The sequence below is a fragment of the Loxodonta africana genome, chromosome 23 (genome assembly GCF_030014295.1).
Source record: "Loxodonta africana isolate mLoxAfr1 chromosome 23, mLoxAfr1.hap2, whole genome shotgun sequence".
Taxonomy (NCBI): domain Eukaryota; kingdom Metazoa; phylum Chordata; class Mammalia; order Proboscidea; family Elephantidae; genus Loxodonta; species Loxodonta africana.
Window position 1 is genome coordinate 13,850,848 of NC_087364.1, and position 19,162 is coordinate 13,870,009.

Here is a 19,162-nt window from a genome sequence, read left to right on the forward strand (position 1 = left end):
TTAGTAAACATGTTCATATATAAGAAGCAAACTTAAACTCTAATATTATATTAAAAGCTCCAAGTTAAAGACCCAAAATGTTACCCTTTATCAGGAACACATGAAATAATAACAACTGCTATTATTTATGGAGTGGAAAATTTTTTTACAAATTTTATTCACAACAACCGTGTTAGGTAACATTCCCATTTTACAGATGATGAAACCAAGGCTCAGGTGAGTTAAGTAATTTACCCATTGTCCCATAGAGTGTAAATGTGAGAGCCAGAACATCCTAAGTTCCGTCTGATTTCAAATTCTAGCCTTTTAACTACTTATTGCTGCTTCCTTAGATGATGAAGCTTAAGATTATCACTGGAAATGTCTTCATCAAGTCTACCCAAGGGTCATAAGATAAAACAGATTACCTATGATCTTTAAGGTGCCTTCCAGATCTAAATATCTATGAATCAGGAAACTACTTGAGGAACGAAATTTGTTAAGCTAGAGATTACATTTGCTGTGGGAAGTTTTTTAAAAACTAAGACACAAAAAGGTGATGGGGAAATACTGTTATGTAGTGTAATGTTCTGGCTTCAAACAGTTGAATCATGTATAAACAGTGTTAGCATTTTTTACACGTGGTTGACTGTAAAAATGTTCACAAAAGGAAAGAACATTGGGCAATGGGAATGAAGGCCTGACTTTCTGAGATAGGTTTGACAATGCTGGTGCTTGCCAGTATTTGTAGTGTACTTAGCCCAGGGTCTCTGCATCCTCTCTTCCAGGACCAAGTTTATGTCATTCATTCATTCATCCATTTCACTGATGTTTATTAAGCACCAACTATGTGGAGCCCTGCTGGCGCAGTGGTTAAGAGCTCAGCTGTTAACCAAAAGGTCAACTGTTCAAATCCACCAGCTGCTCCTTGGAAACCCTATGAAGCAGTTCTACTCTGTCCTATAGGGTCACTCTGAATCCAGATAGACTTGATGGCAACAGGGGTGTGTTTAAGTTACTCCATATTACTAAATAATTTGGAGACTATTGATTGTGGATCAGTTGTAGGATAGATTTTACTGAAAATCATGAATGTATAGGAATAATTGATCTACTCATTTTTCTATCAAAACTTTGTAATTTCTTGCTACCTTTATTAAAGATTTTTCACATTCAGATAAAGATTTGATTCTTAAGTCAGAGAATCACAAAATATGAGAGTGGCGACAAAAAATAACAACGATCTAGCCTAGCAAATTACTTAGCAAAATAATATTTTTTCCAAAATTAAATTCTACGGAGAACACTAATGTAATAAAATATGTTATTAAAACTGGAACATAGCCTTCTTGGGCCTTGTTTCAATCTTTATTATTGGACCAAAACTATGGCATTTATTACAGACTGCTTAAACACATCCAAGGCGTCCTGAAGTTCATCTGAGTCTTTAGGAATCTACAGAGCACAGCTTGAAAACCATGTCCACTTCCACCTCTTCATCTTACTGATTTAAATAATCTGCCCAAAATACACATTATACTTTTTTTCACTGTAATTTTTAAGAAAGAGTTGTAAGTTGCAGCTAAAAATTGATATCGGTTGTTAGTTGGTGAATTTTTTTTTTTTTTTTAATCTGTAAGTCAATTGAGAATTGAACAGTCTCCATGTCAACAAGAGTAGTTTGGTAAATTGGGTATAGTACAAGAAGACAGACTTGGAGCCCCAAACTCTAGACTCAGATTCTAGCTCTACTGGCCACTAGATATATGCCACTGGAAGAAGTAGGTAACCTTCTTGATCTCTATGCTGTGTTATATCTGAAAATGAGGCTAATAGTGCCCATGGCACCTGATGTCCAAGGTTGCCATGTGCATGTGTGAGTTAAGCTTATACTCTTGAGGATGTTGTATCCATGGTATACCAAATAACCCAGTGCCGTCGAGTCGATTCCAACTCATAGTGACCCTATAGGACAGAGTAGAACTGCCCCATAGAGTTCCAAGGAGCGCCTGGTGGATTTGAACTGCTGACCTCTTGGTTAACAGTTGTAGCACTTAACCACTGCACCACCAGGGTTTCCACCCACGGTAGAAGAGGATGAAAATCGCTGTCACCAAAACAAAGTTCTTCTAAGCTTAAATGAGATGAAGTGTGCAATTAAAGCTACGCATTAATGAATTAATGCATTAATGAATTAATGAATTGTGTTAGTGCAGGTGCCTTTCGTCTATAGAGATAAAGCATCATTGATCAACATGAAGTATCATTCATGACTCTTCCTGGATCAATTCTCCTCATTCCCTTCTTCTTTCTTTTCCTCCTCACACCCTTTCCCCAGGCAAGGATCATGATGAATTTGATTTGAATCCATCGTCCATTTTTTAAAGTGTGTTTCGTCAAATTTGACGTTATAAAAAAAGGCTTTTATTTTGTGCAACATTCAGTGAAAAAAAACCTACCGATAATTAAACTATGCACACAGATCATAAAATGCATCCCAATTTTAGTCATTAAAATGTGAAAAAATAAAAATACATCTTAAAATCAGGAAAATTCAATGGTTTCCCACACATTTATGTGTCCATAAAAAATAGCATTTTGAATTTAAGGATGTCATCTAAATACATTTTTCAACTATTAATTTTTAGGATTAATATTCATTTTTTAGTTTGAGAATCCTTAGTCCAGTGTGCTTAGTCTTTATGGCCACCCCTGGGGAGAGGTGTGATGTGCGCTGCCTCTCTCTGTATGTTCTTCCTCTATGTTGATCCCCAGTTATATTTGACTGTGCACGCCTCTCCTTAAAATCATAAGAAGCAGTGATTTTCAGAATAAATGGTATCAAACTCTACATATAATCTGCAGTTAAGTTTTTCACCAAATACCGTTTCGGAGATCTTTTTATCTTAATACCAAAAAAAGAAAAAGCCAAACCAGTTGGCATTGAGTCAGCTTCGGCTGACAGCAGCAACCCCATGTGTGTCAGAATAGAACTGTGGTCCATAAGGTTTCCAGCGGCAGATTTTTGGAAGCAGTTGGGACATTTCTTCCGAGATATGTCTGGTTGGACTCACACTTCCACCCTTTCGGTTCTCAGGCAATTGTGTTAACTGTTTGCACCACCCAGAGATGCGCTTATCTTAACACACATATGGCTAATTCGGTCCGGTTTTTAACTGTTACATAGTTTTCCACTGATCGAATATGCCATGTTTGTTTATCTATCTATTCCCCTCCTGATGGATGATTAGGTAGTTTCCCAACGTTTTACTCTTATAATGCTGAAATTAATATGTGTGTGCGTGACGCTGTGTTCCCCTCAGTGACAGCTTCTCCAAGATGTATGCCTGAAAGTAGAATCACTGGGTCCTGGATGGTACCCAAATCGCTCTGCAGCAAGGGTCTGCAAGCTATGTCCCACACATCCAATCCAGACCACCACCTCTATTTGGACAGCCTGTGAGCTAAGAATTTAAATTTACTTATAAAAGATTACATTTTAAATGGGTAGGTAAGTACCCCCATAATAGGGCTGATTTTGCCTCTTAGCCCTCAAAGCCTAATATACTTACCGTCTGGATTTTTAAGAAAAAATTTGCAGATCCCTGCTCTACAGGGAAACTACACTAATGTACTCTCCCAAGCGCAGTGGCTGAGAATTCCTGTGTCTTCACATTTTCACTTCTGCTTGAAATTGTCGGACTTTTAAGATATTGCCAAACTTACGGGTGAATAGTAGTATCACTTTGCTTTAACATACATTTCCATAGTTATCAACAAGGGAGCACCTTTTCATATGCTTACTGGCCATTTTGCTTTTTGTGACATGTCTGATCAGATGCTTTACCTATTTTTCTAAAGGCTGGTTTATGTTTTTTAAATTCATTTGAAAGAATGGTATACACCCACTCCTCACTTAATGACGTGGTTAGGTTCCAAAGACCAGGTCATTATGTGAAAACCAGTGTTATGCAAAAATGGAGGATGACCACATCAGATCACAAAATGGAAGATGACTATATCATTACATAACTGCCAAACCACTGAAAATAATGGCCCAGCCAAGTTGCCACACAACCTTAACCACCACAGCTGGCGTTACCCTTACCTCTCACCTTAGTGTTCATTACTGCCAGATGTACATTGTTAATGTGTAAGATAATCAGACAGTAGATTTTTTACAATTGTGAAATGTTGGATAACTAGATAGTTGATACGTGAGGAATAACTATGTATGTTCTGGATACTATTCCCTTTTCTACTATACCATTGCCGTCGAGTCGACTCTGACTCATAGAAAACCTATAGGACAGGGTGGAACTGCCCCATAGGGTTTCCAAGGAGCGGCTGGTAGAGTCAAACTGCGAGCCTTTGGGTTAGCAGCCTGAGCCTTTAACCATGCGCCACCAGGGCTCCTTTCTACTATACATACTGCACATACTCTCTCCTAAGCAGTATTTTGTTATTCAGATTTTTCTGTGATGTCTTTTGACATTGTATTTTGATGTGGCCAAAAGTATCAGTATTTACTTATAAAGTCTACATTTGTTTTAGACTCATGCTTAAGGAATTCTTTCCCACTCTGAGGTAATAAAATTATTCTCCTCTGTCTTCCTCTAGGAAACCCTGGTGGCGCAGTTGTTAAGACCTACAGCTGCTAACCAAAAGGCTGGCAGTTTACATCCACCAGGTGCTCCTTGGAAACCCATGGGGCAGTTCTACTCTGTCCTATAGGGTCACTATAGGGTCACTATGAGTTGGAATCAACTTGTCGACAATAGGTTTACAGATCTTCCTCTAATTGTTTGAAATATTTGCCTTTCGTATTTACATCCTTAACTCATCTCAACCTAATATTCCTTATAGTATGATCTAGATTTAATAGACTGTTTAAATAAAACTTACTGATTTTCCTCAACTAGGTTTATGTAAGAAATTTAAAGGTTTGGAATTATTTTAGTTACTCTGATTATGAATTCTAAAATAAAAAGATCACCGATTCAGATATTTTCATTTATAAAAGATTTTTTAACTAAAATTAATTAATTCAATAGAAGAAACCACTATGTAACTAAGATAAATGTAAAGAAATGCCACTTCTATACTCTCCCAAAGTCTAGGTGCTGAAGTCAGTTTCCCAGTTCACGGAGATTTTGCTTAAAACATGAGCAGCAATTATTTTTCTTTTCCTGTTTATCCTTAGACTGGCAGTTACTTTAAGTTACTATTAAATGAGCTCAATTTGACTCAGCATACTTTCACTGAGGCACTTCTGCTATATGTGGCATACCTGGGTGGGGTAGATGGTTAATATGCTTGGATGCTAACCAAAAGGTGGGAGGCTTGAGTCTGCTCTACCTCAGAAGAAAGGCCTGGCAGCCTGCTTCTGAAAAATTAGCCATTGAAAACCCTACGGAGCACAGTTCTGCTCTGACATACACGGGGTCGTTGTGAGTGGGAATTGGCTTGACAGCAGCTGGGTTTTTTTACTACTATGTATAAGGACTAGTCTAGATCCTGGTCAAAGGAGGAAAGGGCTTAATCCCTGTTCTCTTAGAGCCAACAGCTAGTCCAGAATTAGGGCCAAGTAAACTAAACAAAGCCTGTGATTCAAGGCCTAATGACGTAAAGGATAACAGCGGCCTGAGCATGGCTGTCCCTTGCTAGGTAATCAATGCCTACATGGTAAACAGCAGCGTCCAGTCATTCCAGATCTGTCCTGATGTGAAATAGTAAGAGTATTGACAGCAAAGTACTGGAAATGGTTTGTGGACGTGTGTGGAGGTGATAGACCTGTGACTTTAAAAACTGAACAATTAGAAGATAAAAATTTCTATCCATCATCCTGTCTTTAACTTACCTTAAAATGAATGAGCACTTTTGTTAAATCTTTTACTTCTTTTTATACAAAACACTACAAAGCATGCTAACCCCCACCAAAAATAATAATAATAATAATAATCTTTTTTAAATCTATAAATATACAGGCTCTGATTTTGCCTTTTAAATTTACTTTTTTTTAATTTACTTTAAGTGAGGCCACACAACCTGATCACTTCCTGGTTTAGTCTTCTCAGGGACAGACATGTGCCAAGTAGCAAAACACGTTTTGCTACAGCTTGTTCTGGAATAAAAAACAGCAGGCTATTTCATCGCCCCCGGGGGTTCCAATTTGTCAGCCTACAATAAAAATCAAGCTTAAGTGTAGAAAAAAAAAAAGAGTAAATGCATATTCCTAACCATTATCTACCGTCTCTTTAAAATACCTCTCTTCCACTAGGCATGTAGTCTGTCTTTCTGTCCTGACTGCACCACCCCACCCCACCCCCGCCCTGTTTTGCCAGTGACTTGGGGATAAGGAGTATAGACGACTTAACCAGTTGAAAGACCTTTTTTTCCCTCAGTGTTTTTCCATTTACTGTTGTTTCAGTGGAAAGCCCTGTGATGTGAACACCAAAGAGAGAAAATGTAATTAAGCATTCATTGTGGATGGTCTTTGTGTTACCTTTGAAATGCTTAAATTAACACAGCAATCTCTTGATTTTGCCTCTGTCATGGCAGCTTTCTGAGAATAGTCATATTTTGCTGACAAGAAATGGGCATTCCAAAACACAAATGAAATACCTTGATTTTATAAAATTCATTTAAAAGTGCGTTTGTGTTGAACATACCCCATTTTGGACTGCTATGATGACATTTGACTTTCTGTTAACCTATATAAAAATTGAAATTGTTTCAAACTGCAGGCTGCAAGACAGCCCAGGATGGTGTGATTATAAATGGTAAAAAGAAAAAAGAAAGATTAGGGGCTACTGACCAGATTCCTGCTGTGCTTCTGTTGTATGCTTGAAAATAACTTTTAGAAAATCAAATTATTAATAAAGTTCACAGTAGTGAAAGAAATAAGATTAAAGGGTGACATTTCAGCTAAAGGGCCATCTTGAAGCTGTATAAAAGGAGAAGAAAATAGTAAAAAACACACTATGTGAAAACAAATGAAAATGAAATGTGAAAGATGCGTAGGGCAAGGGCATGACTACATACGCAAAATAGACATTCAGACATTCTCAAAGCCAGGAAAAACCATTCTGAAGCGATGAGGCCACCCACTCGTAAAAATAAACCACAAATTTCAGAAGCCTGAATCATGCTAAACTTCAAAGTGAGTCTTATTTAGAGAATGAGAACCATAGGTATTGGACAGAATGGTTTATGTCACAACAAAATCAGAGGAAATAGTGATACTTGGGAACACAGTTGTTTCAGTAATTTATTTAATTTACTGATATGTATTATGGGTACATGGAAGAAAAACAAGTTTCACTGTTTATGGTTAAATGTATAAAACTTAAACATAGAAAATACCTAGAGAGCCCTTGTTGTTGTTAGCTGCTCTTCAGTCAACCCCCAAGTCATGAAGACCCAATACACAACTGAAGGAAACGTTGCCTGGTCTTGCACCCTCCCTGTGCTTGGTTACCGATTGTACCATGGGGATCCATAGAGTTTCCACAGACTGATTTTCAGAAGTAGATTGTCGGGCCTTTCTCCTTAATCCATCTTGGTCTGGAAACTCTGCTGAAACCTGTTCAGCATCATAGCAACAGGCAAGCCTCCACTGACACGTGGTGGCTGCACATGAGTTGCACTGGCTGGTTGTTGAACCCTTGTCTCCTGCACGGAAGGCGAGAATTCTACCCCTGAGCCACCCTTAGCTCTAGGCAAATCTGGGCTTTTTCAGGATGGTGTGAGGAGCTGAAGGAGGAAAAAGGAGGAGTTAGGGAAATATAGGAGAAGTCATAAGGGACAGAGCAGTAGCTGAACACCTGCTAAGACACAACAGAGAGCCATATTGAACATGGAAAAAATGCTTTTGAAATCCGTTAAACTGAGGGTCAGAAGCCCACCAATATGTTAAGCCATCCCTAAAAATCTCAACAGGGGGACTTCCCAGGCTTCCCAGAGACCTAATATGTGATGCTTTTCCCATTGAATACATTGTAGGTACTAATAATAATTTTGGAAATGGACATTATAATCTGAGGAAAATAATCAGATACCCACAATATTTTCGTAGTTACTCTACACTTTTTTCATTGAAACTGGTGCTTCATGATGTATCATTATCAAACATAAAATAAGGGACTGCTGTATTACATCAGTTGTATATTTCAAAGTAGAACAAACACTTGAGTTATACATTAATATATAATCGAATGCTATAGACCTGTTAAAAGTAGCAAGTAGCCAATGCATGAAAATATGTGTATGAATTTCTTTTGTAAAGAGTTGCATCAACCACTGTGTTGAGAGTACATGTCCTTTAACAAAGTTCAGGAGAAAATGAAGGGATATATCACTAGCCTTTTTTCCTCCTGAAATTGCTTCATTAAAAAAAAAAATCACGATATAGTATGATGTGCCATATTGTAAATTGAAATAACAGATAATTACAAATATTAAAAAATAAATAATGCAAAGCATGTCGATTGCATAATTTAGGACTAGCAATGTGTAAATGTAAAAGTGCTTCATCTAAGTGATAAAGCTCTTGTAATTCAATGTGACAATCACCTGTAAAAGGTCTTTGCTATATTAATAAAACTATAATGCAAACCTGTGAATCACATTTGAAGACAGCACATATGGCACTTGTAGTTGGTAAACATTGACTAAAAATAAGATCCCTGTGTCAGTGTAATGGGTTTGGATTACCAGTGAGCACTACTTCCACTTTCTATAAAAATAAAACAAATGAACAAGAACACTCAGAGTATTGATGAATGGCTCTTCTTTTCAGAATTAAGGTTTGTCACCCACTCTTAGGACTTTCAGTACCATTTATTGGTAGGTGGCTGACACCCAAGACTCCCCACTCCCTCAGTCCAATCCGGTATGGCACTGGGCTTATAGGAGAAAATATCTCACTGGCAATGTAGATTAAATACAATGAAAACCAAGCTGACTCCCTGCCTTCACTTCTACTTCATCACAGTGGTTATTGCCAACTTATTAGAGTGTGAGAAAAGAACTACAAAGTAATTCTCACCTCTTCACAATCAGCTGCAGACTAAGCCTGCCTTCTCCCAATCTTCTATTTTCATCCCAAAGACACAGCTAAAGCCCCAGGCCAGTCATCACCCTGTGGGCCAAGTCCTCACCTTATCGCAGTGCCCTACACTTCAGGATCTGGGGACAAGGTGGGAGCAGCGGGGAGTGACATAGATCAAGCTGGAGGTCCACATCTAAACACTTTCAGAAGGAACCTCAGGCCACATACATTTTTAACTATAGTTTCTGTTTTCACCAGCAGGTTGTCATGTTAGTAAAATAAAAATAAAATACTGAAGCTAAAACATTTGAAAGTATTTGTTGAGTGAACTTAGCTTCCATGATAGCTTGAAGAAAACTTAAAACTTTCTCTGATATTATTCATAAATTTGTTATCAGAAATCCTTCCCAATGGTTTGTTCTCAGTTCTGTAAGTTTGTGGCTTGCTATTGCAAAGCCCCTTCAGCATTTTTCCTAGCGAAGCCAAAAGCTTTCCCTTAATGAATTTTGTCTTCTCTCACCTTCCATGAAAATCAAACTCTTACCTACCATGGAAGAGAGAAAGACAGGCAGCATCCCAAATCTGTCTCTCTGTCTTTCTCCTCAGAAGGTTTTTTTTTTCTCTTTCTCCCAAGAGTAATGTATAGAATGTACAGATTTTTTTAAAAAATAAGGTAGTGAGATATTACCTATATAATAACCAAACCAAAAACCAAACCCATTGCCATGAAGTCGATTCCAACTCAAGCGACCCCATAGGACAGAGTAGAACTGACCCATAGGGTTTCCAAGAAGCACCTGGTAGATTCGGATTGCTGACCTTTTGGTTAGTAGCTGTAGCTCCTAACCACTACACCACCAGGGTTTCACCTTTCTAAATATCTTTGTCAAATTGCACTTAATACTGTCTCTAGCTACTGTTTTAATCAGCCAGTTTAAAATGGCTATATGATGTGTATGAAAACAGACCATTTGAAAGGAAAAATTGAACAGAAAAGAAACTAATGTCATCACTTTGTGACTATATAACCTCCCCCTGTGGCACTCATGTGACGTGCCATCCTCCTGGTCTACCTTCCCAGCCTCCCCAGCATCCTCACTGAAAGCCATGTTCTGACCATACTCAACTACTCTCCAGGGTGCTGACAAGCTACATGCCTCCTGGCCCCCTTGTCTTTGGTCATGCCACCTGAAATGGCTTTCTCACACTTCTCTTTCTGTCCAAATCATTCTTCTCCTTGATCTTTTCGTATCTTGGTGTCGAATCCTTGGAATCTTTACCAGTGTCTCACAATCTACATGAATAGCACTCAGAAGCTACACCTCGACCCATCTCCCCAGATAACCTCCCAGAAATCTCAGTGCCCAAATGGTACACTAAATTTGTGACACCGTGATCAGGTTTAGCTGCTGGTGGTAGGCAGTCTTCACATTTGTGCTGCCCTCTCTCCTCCTTGGCTCCAGTTTGTCTTTACATTCCTGCTTTCTAAGAAGAAAGAACCTTTTCTGGGCCGGGGCATGAGGGTGGCAGAAGAGCTTGAAGAGAAAGAGAAAGACAAAAAGTGTTTAGATGCTATCATGGCATACCACACTACGTGGTGCAGGGGTACTGGTAAAACTTGGGTGTGTTTCCAGATCCAAGAGCTGGCCCCAATTCCTATCTGTAACTGAGGAAAATGAGAATGGGTCTCCAGGGACTTTTAAAAAGATCATGAATTCAGCTCTTGCCTCTTGTGCACAGCTGGATAACAACTAGGTGAGAAGCTGAGCCTTGCTCCTCTCTGTAACTTGAGGATACCCAAAGAATAGTCTCTCTGGGGGTACCTCACAGACAAGGGCAGTCTTGGCACAGTGGGGTAGCTGCCCACGGGTTCCAGATAGAGAAAGGGCCTGAACAATCCCTCAAGAACAAGTCTCCCGATTGGAACACTTCTGCACTGCTGGTGGGAATGTAAAATGGTACAACCACTTTGGAAATCGATTTGGCGCTTCCTTAAAAAGTTAGAAATAGAACTACCATACGATCCAGCCATCCCACTCCTTGGAATATATCCTAGAGAAATAGGAGCCTTTACACGAACAGATATATGCACACCCATGTTTATTGCAGCACTGTTTACAACAGCAAAAAGATGGAAGCAACCAAGGTGCCCATCGACGGATGAATGGATAAATAAATTACGGTATATTCACACAATGGAATACTACTCATCAATAAAGAACAGTGAGGAATTTGTGAAACATTTCATAACATGGAGGAACCTGGAAGGCATTATGCTGAGCAAAATTAGTCAGTTGCAAAAGGACAAATATTGTATAAGACCACTATTATAAGAACTTGAGAAATAGTTTCAACTGAGAAGGAAACATTCTTTTGTGGTTACGAGAGAAGGAAGGGAGGGAGGGTGGGAGGGTGGGATAGGGGTATTCACTAATTAGATATGGTAGATAAGAACTACTTTAGGTGAAGAGAAAGACAGCACACAATACAGGGGAGGTCAGCACAATTGGACTAAACCAAAAGCAAAGAAGTTTCCTGAATAAACTGAATGCTTTGAAGACCAGCGTAGCAGGGGCAGGGGTCTGGGGACCATGGTTTCAGGGGACATCTAAGTCAATTGGCATAATAAAATCTATTAACAAAACATTCTGCATCCCACTTTGAAGAGTGGCGTCTGCGGTCTTAAATGCTAGCAAGCAGCCACCTAAGATGCATCAACTGGTCTCAACCTACCTGGATCAAAGGAGAATGAAGAACACCAAGGACACAAGGTGACTACGAGCCCAAGAGACAGAAAGGGCCACGTGAACCAGTGACTGCATCATCCTGAGACCAGAAGAACTAGATGGTGCCCGGCTACAACTGATGACTGCCCTGAGAGGGAACACAACAGAGAACCACTGAGGGAGCAGGAGAGCAGTGGAATGCAGGCCCCAAATTCTCATAAGACCAGACTTAATGGTCTGACTGAGACTGGAAGGACCCCGGTGGTCATGGCCCCCAGACCTTCTGTTGCCCCAGGACAGGAACCATTCCAGAAGCCAACTCTTCAGAGATGGATTGGACTGGACAATGGGTTGGAGAGGGATGCTGGTGAGGAGTGAGCTTCTTGGATCAGGTGGACCCTTGAGACTATGTTGGCATCTCCTGCCTGGAGGGGAGATGAGAGGGTGGAGGGGGTTAGAAGCTGGCAAAAGGACACGAAAAGAGAGAGTGGAGGCAGAGAGCAGGCTGTCTCATTAGGGGGAGAGTAATTGGGAGTGCGTAGCAAGGTGTATATGGGTTTTTGTGTGAGAGACTGACTTGATCTGTAAACTTTCGCTGAAAGCACAATAGAAATTATTTACAAAAAAAGAAAAGAACAAGTCTCCCTTAGTTCCCACCTGGAACGGCAGAGCTTCCAAACTTTCCTGAGAGTAGACAGCCAGTGTATCTTTTGTGGAAACTACAGTCCACGTTAAAGACAAGATGGAGGATGTGGTGATGGAGCAGTGGCCTTCAAAAAGGTAGTCAATGTCCTAACCGCTGGGGCCTGTGAGTGCAATGTGACTGGGAAAAAGCGACTTCACAGATGTATATAAGTTAAAGATCTTGAGGTGAGATCATCCTGCGTTTTCCAGATGGACTTGAAATCCAATGACAAGTGGCATAAAAAAACAGAAGAGAAGAAGAAACACAGGGAGAAGGAAGAGTAGGCCATGTGAAGGCGGAGACAGAAATTGCAGTGTCACAGCCCCAAGCTAAGGAACTCCTGGAGCCAGCAGAAACTGGAAGACGCAAGGAAGGATTCTCCCCTAAAGCCTTCAGAGGGAGTGCAGCCCTGCCAACATCTTCAGTTGGGACTTCATGCAGTGGATTCCAACTCATGGCCACCCCATGTGTACAGCGTAGAACTACACTCCACAGAATTTTCATGGCTGTGACCTTTCACCACACCTTTCTTCTGAGGCATTTCTGGGTAGGTTTGAGCCACCAATCTTCCAGTTAGTAGCCTACCAAGAGCTGAGGTGGTGGCCAATTCAGTCGAGACACAGCCTAGAACCCCGCAAACAAGCATCATCAGTGCCCTATCGGGGAAATGGAGGACATATTACATAGGCCATGGTGGACCAGATGCTATATAATATACACATCCTTGACCTAAAAAGAAAAGGAACATTTGTTCAAAAGTAGCTGAGTTTTAGGTGACTATATATTGGTTGGAGCCCCCGTGGCACAGTGGTTAAGAGCTTGGCTGCTAGCCAAAAGATCGGCAGTTCAAATGCACCTGACTCTCCTTGGAAACCCTGTGGGGAAGTTCTACCCTGTCCTATAGGGTTGCTATGAGTCGGGATTGACTCTACAGCAGCAGGTTTGATTTTTTGCCTTTCTATTGAATTGGTAGGAGCCCTGGTGGCACAGTGGTGAAGCACTAGGCTGCTAACCTAAATGTCTTTTCCAACCCACCAGACACTCCACGGGAGAAGGACGTGGCGGCCTGCTTCCACAAAGATTACAGCCTCGGAAGCTCTATGGGACAGTTCCACTCTGTCCTATAGGGTCAGTGCAAGTTGGACATGACTTGAGGGCAATGGATTTGGTTTTGGTTTGGTATATATTGGACTGACATAGCAAGATTAAGTTTTTGGCCACTGGCACAAACGGAGAGCTTAAGAGCTAATTGAATTCATCTACAGAGAAATCAAGAAAGTGATTCTAATTTTGCATACCTAAGTGGGTGTTTGTATATTTTCATATAGGCTATACTACATTCCAGAGTTCTTGGGAGGAATAAGTGAGACAATGATAGCTGCATTTTTTTGAGCTATTACTTTTATATTAGAAATATTTTACAAAAAGAAGACACTAAAACTCAGAATGGGCTGGCGATTGCCCCATAGGTTAAGTCTGTGTGCTAAATGAGATCTTCTGACTCTGTTTACCAGGTATCTTTAATTCAACTGTAAACTCCATAGCAGTGAGAGCAATATTGCATTTATGCTCTGACCAGTCAGTGCTTGACACATTGATGGAGCCCAGTGAACTGTTGTTCAATTTAATTGAGTAACAGAACATCCCTGTCCTTGAGTAGCCTGCCATCTGTCTGGTGTTGGGGAAATAATTAAAAATAAAATCTCCTGCCAGCCCAGAAAACCTTTCACAAAGGTAGAAGAGAAAGAAAACAGTTTTGTTATTGGAGAAGCATCAAACCAGTCTCCAATGCACATCACAGGCCTTTCGCTAAAGTGATTGCAAAGACAGACAACTCACTCTTTTATATCACCGGGTAGATATAATGTATGACATTCATGTTCTCATGATAAACAATAACTAGTCCCTGGTGATGCAGTGGTTAAGAGCTTGGCTGCAAACCAAAAGGTCAGCGGTTCAAATCCACCAGGCACTCTTTGGAAACTCTATGGGACAGTTCTACTCTATCTTATAGGTTCGCTATGAGTCAGAATCAACTCGATGGCAGCGGGTTTGGTTTGTCATTTCAGTCTTCATGTAAGATGACTTGACAGCAGCATTTGTTGAACAGTTCGTTCTAAATTCACCTGGTAATTGGAGTGGCCATCTGTGGTAATTGCCTTTATCCAAAGGAGAAATAAAACTGTTTATATCTCTACGGCAAGTGATAGTTTTACAACTTGAAGTCAGGTGCCTAAATTAAATTCCCACATTTCCACGAGATTGGAAAATAGGGGCGCAACCTTCCTCGATGTTCGCATTTCAAAGAGATGGTTCCCAGACCCTTAAGAAAAACATTCCTAGTTTTAAACTTGTGAGCTTATTCATTTTTTTTTTCCACAACTAATATCGTTGTTTGTTGTTGTTGTAAAGATATATATAAAACACAACGTTTGCCAAGTCAAGATTTTTTCCATGTACAGTTCAGGGACACTAATTACATTCATCCTGTTGTGGATTCATCCCCAACATCAGTTTGCCAAATTTTCCATCGTCATAAACAGAAAGTCAATGCTTCCTCAACAATCCAGGTTTACATACATGTCAGAGGAATAAAGAAAGAATTTACAAGTTTTTTAAGGAGAGTCTCTAAGAAAGAGAAGGAGAAAATCTCTTTCCCTTCTTTCATCAAGGAAAGTCAAGTTCTGTTTCATTTTTTTAGATTTCTATTTACCCTTAGACCGGGGAGACAGGGAAACCAGTTAAGCTGGATACAAAGCAGCGCTTGGCCAAGGGCTTGATGAGTAATAGAAAGAGGTGAAAGATAGCTCACACTGTCGAGAGGAGACATTCTGGATTTGGGGTGAGGGTGCAGGGAAGGTAGACACCTCAAATGTTACTTATCATCAAGGTCACAGTAACGGGCTAAAGTTGGGGTGCAACATGGACTGAATATCTGTGTCCAGGTGCCCTAGGTGTGGCAGACATGATGACATCAGTAAACATCCCTGGTCTAGACTAAGCTGGGTCTTCTTTACCTTGTAGGATTCCCAAGGATATGGCTATTAAAATGAGACGTGTTGGTGATTGTCCCAGGCCAAGTGTATTCTGTCAAAGTTTAATAATGTTTGGAGGGTTTTTTGTTTTTCCTTACGTATATTCATTAAACTTGGAAAGGAACTAACCGTTAACTTCTGCCTAATACTCCTTCTGGTATAAAAGTTATTGCTCAATTTCCTCAACTTTCTTATCTTCATCCTTCAAAAAAAAAAAAAAAACCTTTTGTTTTTATGTCTATTCCAACTCTTAGCAACCCTGTAGGACAGAGTAGAACTGCCCCACAGGGCTCTGAGTCTAATATTAACAAGTGGGAATAATTTGTTTAGAAGGAAATTAAAAGGAAGAATATATGTTAGAAATGAAAAAGATGAGAAAATGGATGTGGAACTTCAGACAATATAAAGTTAAAAGGGACTAAAAATTAAAATATTTTTAAAATTCTATGTTTTTTGTTGTTTTCTGTCTTTTAGCTTCTTTACTCATTTCAAAAGAATTATTCACCCTTTTTACATTTTTTTTTAATTTGGGATGTATCATGAAACACCAAGAAAAGGGAATAAAATCCATTATTACCTGCACAAATGTAGACACCATTAACGTTTCTGAAGTACCTCCTTCTAGCATTTTCTCTGTTATTACTTTCTTGTACATAGATTCACTTCTCCCATATATATATATTCTTATTTAAATTTGAAATATTGAATTGCACAACTACTAAATTTCTTAAGTGCATTATATATCTATTGCTATGTAACAAATTACCCCACAACTTAAACATTTATTAACAATCATAAACATTTATTATATCACACAGTTTCTGTGAGTCAGGAATCAGAAGAGGCTTAACTGGGTAGTTGTAGTTCAGTGGCTCATGATGTTGCAGGCAACATGTTGACTGGGGCTACAATCATCTGAAGGTTTTATTGGGACTGGAGTATCTACTTCCTGATAAGTCACTCACATGACTGCTGGAAGGAGACCTCATTTCCTTGCCTGGCTGTTGTCAGGAAGCCTCAGCTTGATACCACATAGGCCTCTCCATACCCAGTAAAACCCAGTGCCATTAAGTCAAATCCGACTCATAGTGACCCTATAGGACAGAGAACTGCCCCATAGAGTTTCCAACGAGCACCTGGCGGATTCGAACTGCTGACCCTTTTGTTAGCAGCCGTAGCACTTAACCACTATGCCGCCAGGGTTTGGTCTGCATAAGTGCCCTCACAATATGGCAGCTAGCTTCTGCCAGAGCAGTTGATAGAAGAGTGAGCAAGGTAAAAGCCACAATATCTTTATTACCTAGCCTCATAAGTTCTTGTTGCTGTTGTTAGTCGCTGTCCAGTTGGATTTCAACTCATGGTGATCCGATGTGTGTAGAGTAGAACTGGCACATTGGATTTTTGAGGCTGTGACCTTTGGGAAGCAGATTATCAGGCCTGTGTTCCTAAGCGCCTCTGAGTGTGTTCGAACCAGCAACCTTTTGGATAATAGTTGAGAACTTAACCATTTGTGCCACTTGGCAACTTATAACCTCATAAGTTACACACCATAGTTTACATAACTTATTGGTTACATGGGTCAGCCATATTAGGGTGGGAGGGGACTACACAGGGCATGAATTCCAGGAGGTGAGAATCACTGGGGGCCATCTAGGGGGCTGGCTACACAACGGGAATTTGTAATGGCTGCATAAATTTTATTTTATATCCAACTTTGCAAAAATAGATAATATAGTTATTTATGTGTGTGTGCATGTGTATGTGCGTGTGTGTGCATGTGTGTGCGTATGTATATATGTATATATATGTGCGTGTGTGTATATATATATATGTATACACACATAAGTTTATGTAAAACCAAACCCACTGCTGTCAAGTGGATTCCGACTCCTAGCGGCCCTACAGGACAGAGTAGAACTGCCCCACAGGGTTTCCAAGGAGCGCCTGGAGGGTTTAAACTACCGACCTTTTGGTTAGCAGCTGTAGCTCTTAACCACGATGCCACCAGGGTTTCAAAAAAAAAAAATTTATATATATATATATTATAAATAATTCTATTATGTCTTTACACAGTTGGATATTTATATTATTTATAGTATTTTATTATTATAAATAATGCAAGCATTTTTGTATATTAAGGTTTACATGAATATTTCAGATTATTTTCTTAAGATATACTATCAGAAGTGGGATAGTTGAGTCAAAAAAGAACTTTGTTTTCTTAATTTCCTCTTTAAATAGGCTTCATAAAGCAAATTAATATTTTATATTTCCCATTTCAATGAACATACATATTTCCTTCAGTGAATTTGTGATAAATATCTTAAAATGCATCTAAAATGATTCACAACGTCATGTTTATTTTTCATTTAATGCATTCAAGATACAGTATATTTTAGGTAAATATTCTATATTGTACATATATTTTTATGTATGTGGCATGTAGATTTTTTTCATTGTTATTTAACCATTTTGTAGATTCTCCTGAGTTTGTTTGTGGCTGTTATTTTGGACAACTTAGAACTTGATGAAGATCTAAAGAAGCTTAAACAAGTAAGTAATGTATGCGCATTTTTTTTGAAGACGTGCTTACAGATAGTATTAACACAGTTTGAGTTTCAAAGTAAAAAAGTATACAGAGAATTTAATAAATTAAGGCAGCCTGAGTTGGCAAAATGATTTTGGTTTAAATTTAGCCTTTATACAATATCAACAAAGGGCATTTTGTACTGCTGTATAATTATTCTAGGAATAGTTTAATATCATTATTATGGGTAAAAGTAAGATGGACATAGTATAATATTGGATTTAGAGACTCTTTTCCTTCTGCTATTAAATGAGGATTGTTTGAAAAGAAATGTCTCAGTGTCAGATCGCCATTTTGCATTATTATATGTAATACTTTTGATCATCACCATAAAAATGTTAAGCACCAATTCGTCTGTCCTTTAAACTCTAAAAGAAAATTTAGGCTGGGTACCCACAGTGATTATAAGAAATGGAATAGAATAAATTTTTGATTTCATGTGTGCCCCGTTATGTTTAAATACAGACTGGATGTTGTGGTATAGGTTATTGTGCCCCAAAAGTAGAAAAGGGTATGTGTGAAGGTTATGTTGTTGATGACACTACCAGTGTGGTCAACAATTCTCTCCGATTTTCTGTTACATGGTGGATACTGGGCTCGGGAAATGTGGCTCTATTAAAAAGTATAGACTCTTTGAGGAGTAGAGTTGGTGAAAGTGGGAGTCACCGGATAAGGTAATCTTGGATCACCTTCCAACACTGCAAGACAAGTTGTAATATTAACAAAGAGAACTCAAGGCTCTAAAGCACCTATTGGGAATCATATGGAGGCCTTATACATTCAGAATTTTTAAATTACATCATAATAGTCTATGTTTTCAAAAACAAAGGCATAATCTATTTCAGCTTTGTTGGTCATTTTTATGACTAATGGCCACGTTCAGCATTTTATCTTACTACACTTACGTATCTCCAAAGCCTATACTTTTAAACAAGGAGAGTCGATAAGAAAAAATAAATATTTAACATAAAGATTCCTTTTGTGAGCTTTCAAAGGGAGGTTGTAACTTCTTTCCTACCCTGCAACTATGCAGGCAAAATGCCTACCTGGGTATGGTGGAGATTATATCTTCCAGAACTTTGCAATCTGTTGCAACAG

General features: G+C 39.2%; 1 protein-coding gene across 2 annotated transcripts in view; it reads left to right on the forward strand.

Annotated features, from left to right (window-relative positions):
- The window catches only part of NALCN (sodium leak channel, non-selective), a 380,765-nt gene that overhangs the window by 208,155 nt on the left and 153,448 nt on the right, over nt 1-19,162 (forward strand). For both annotated transcript variants that reach the window (XM_064275254.1, XM_064275255.1), the window contains one exon: nt 17,956-18,030. In XM_064275254.1, the coding sequence (XP_064131324.1) occupies nt 17,956-18,030 (75 nt within the window). The remainder of the gene's footprint in view (nt 1-17,955; nt 18,031-19,162) is intronic.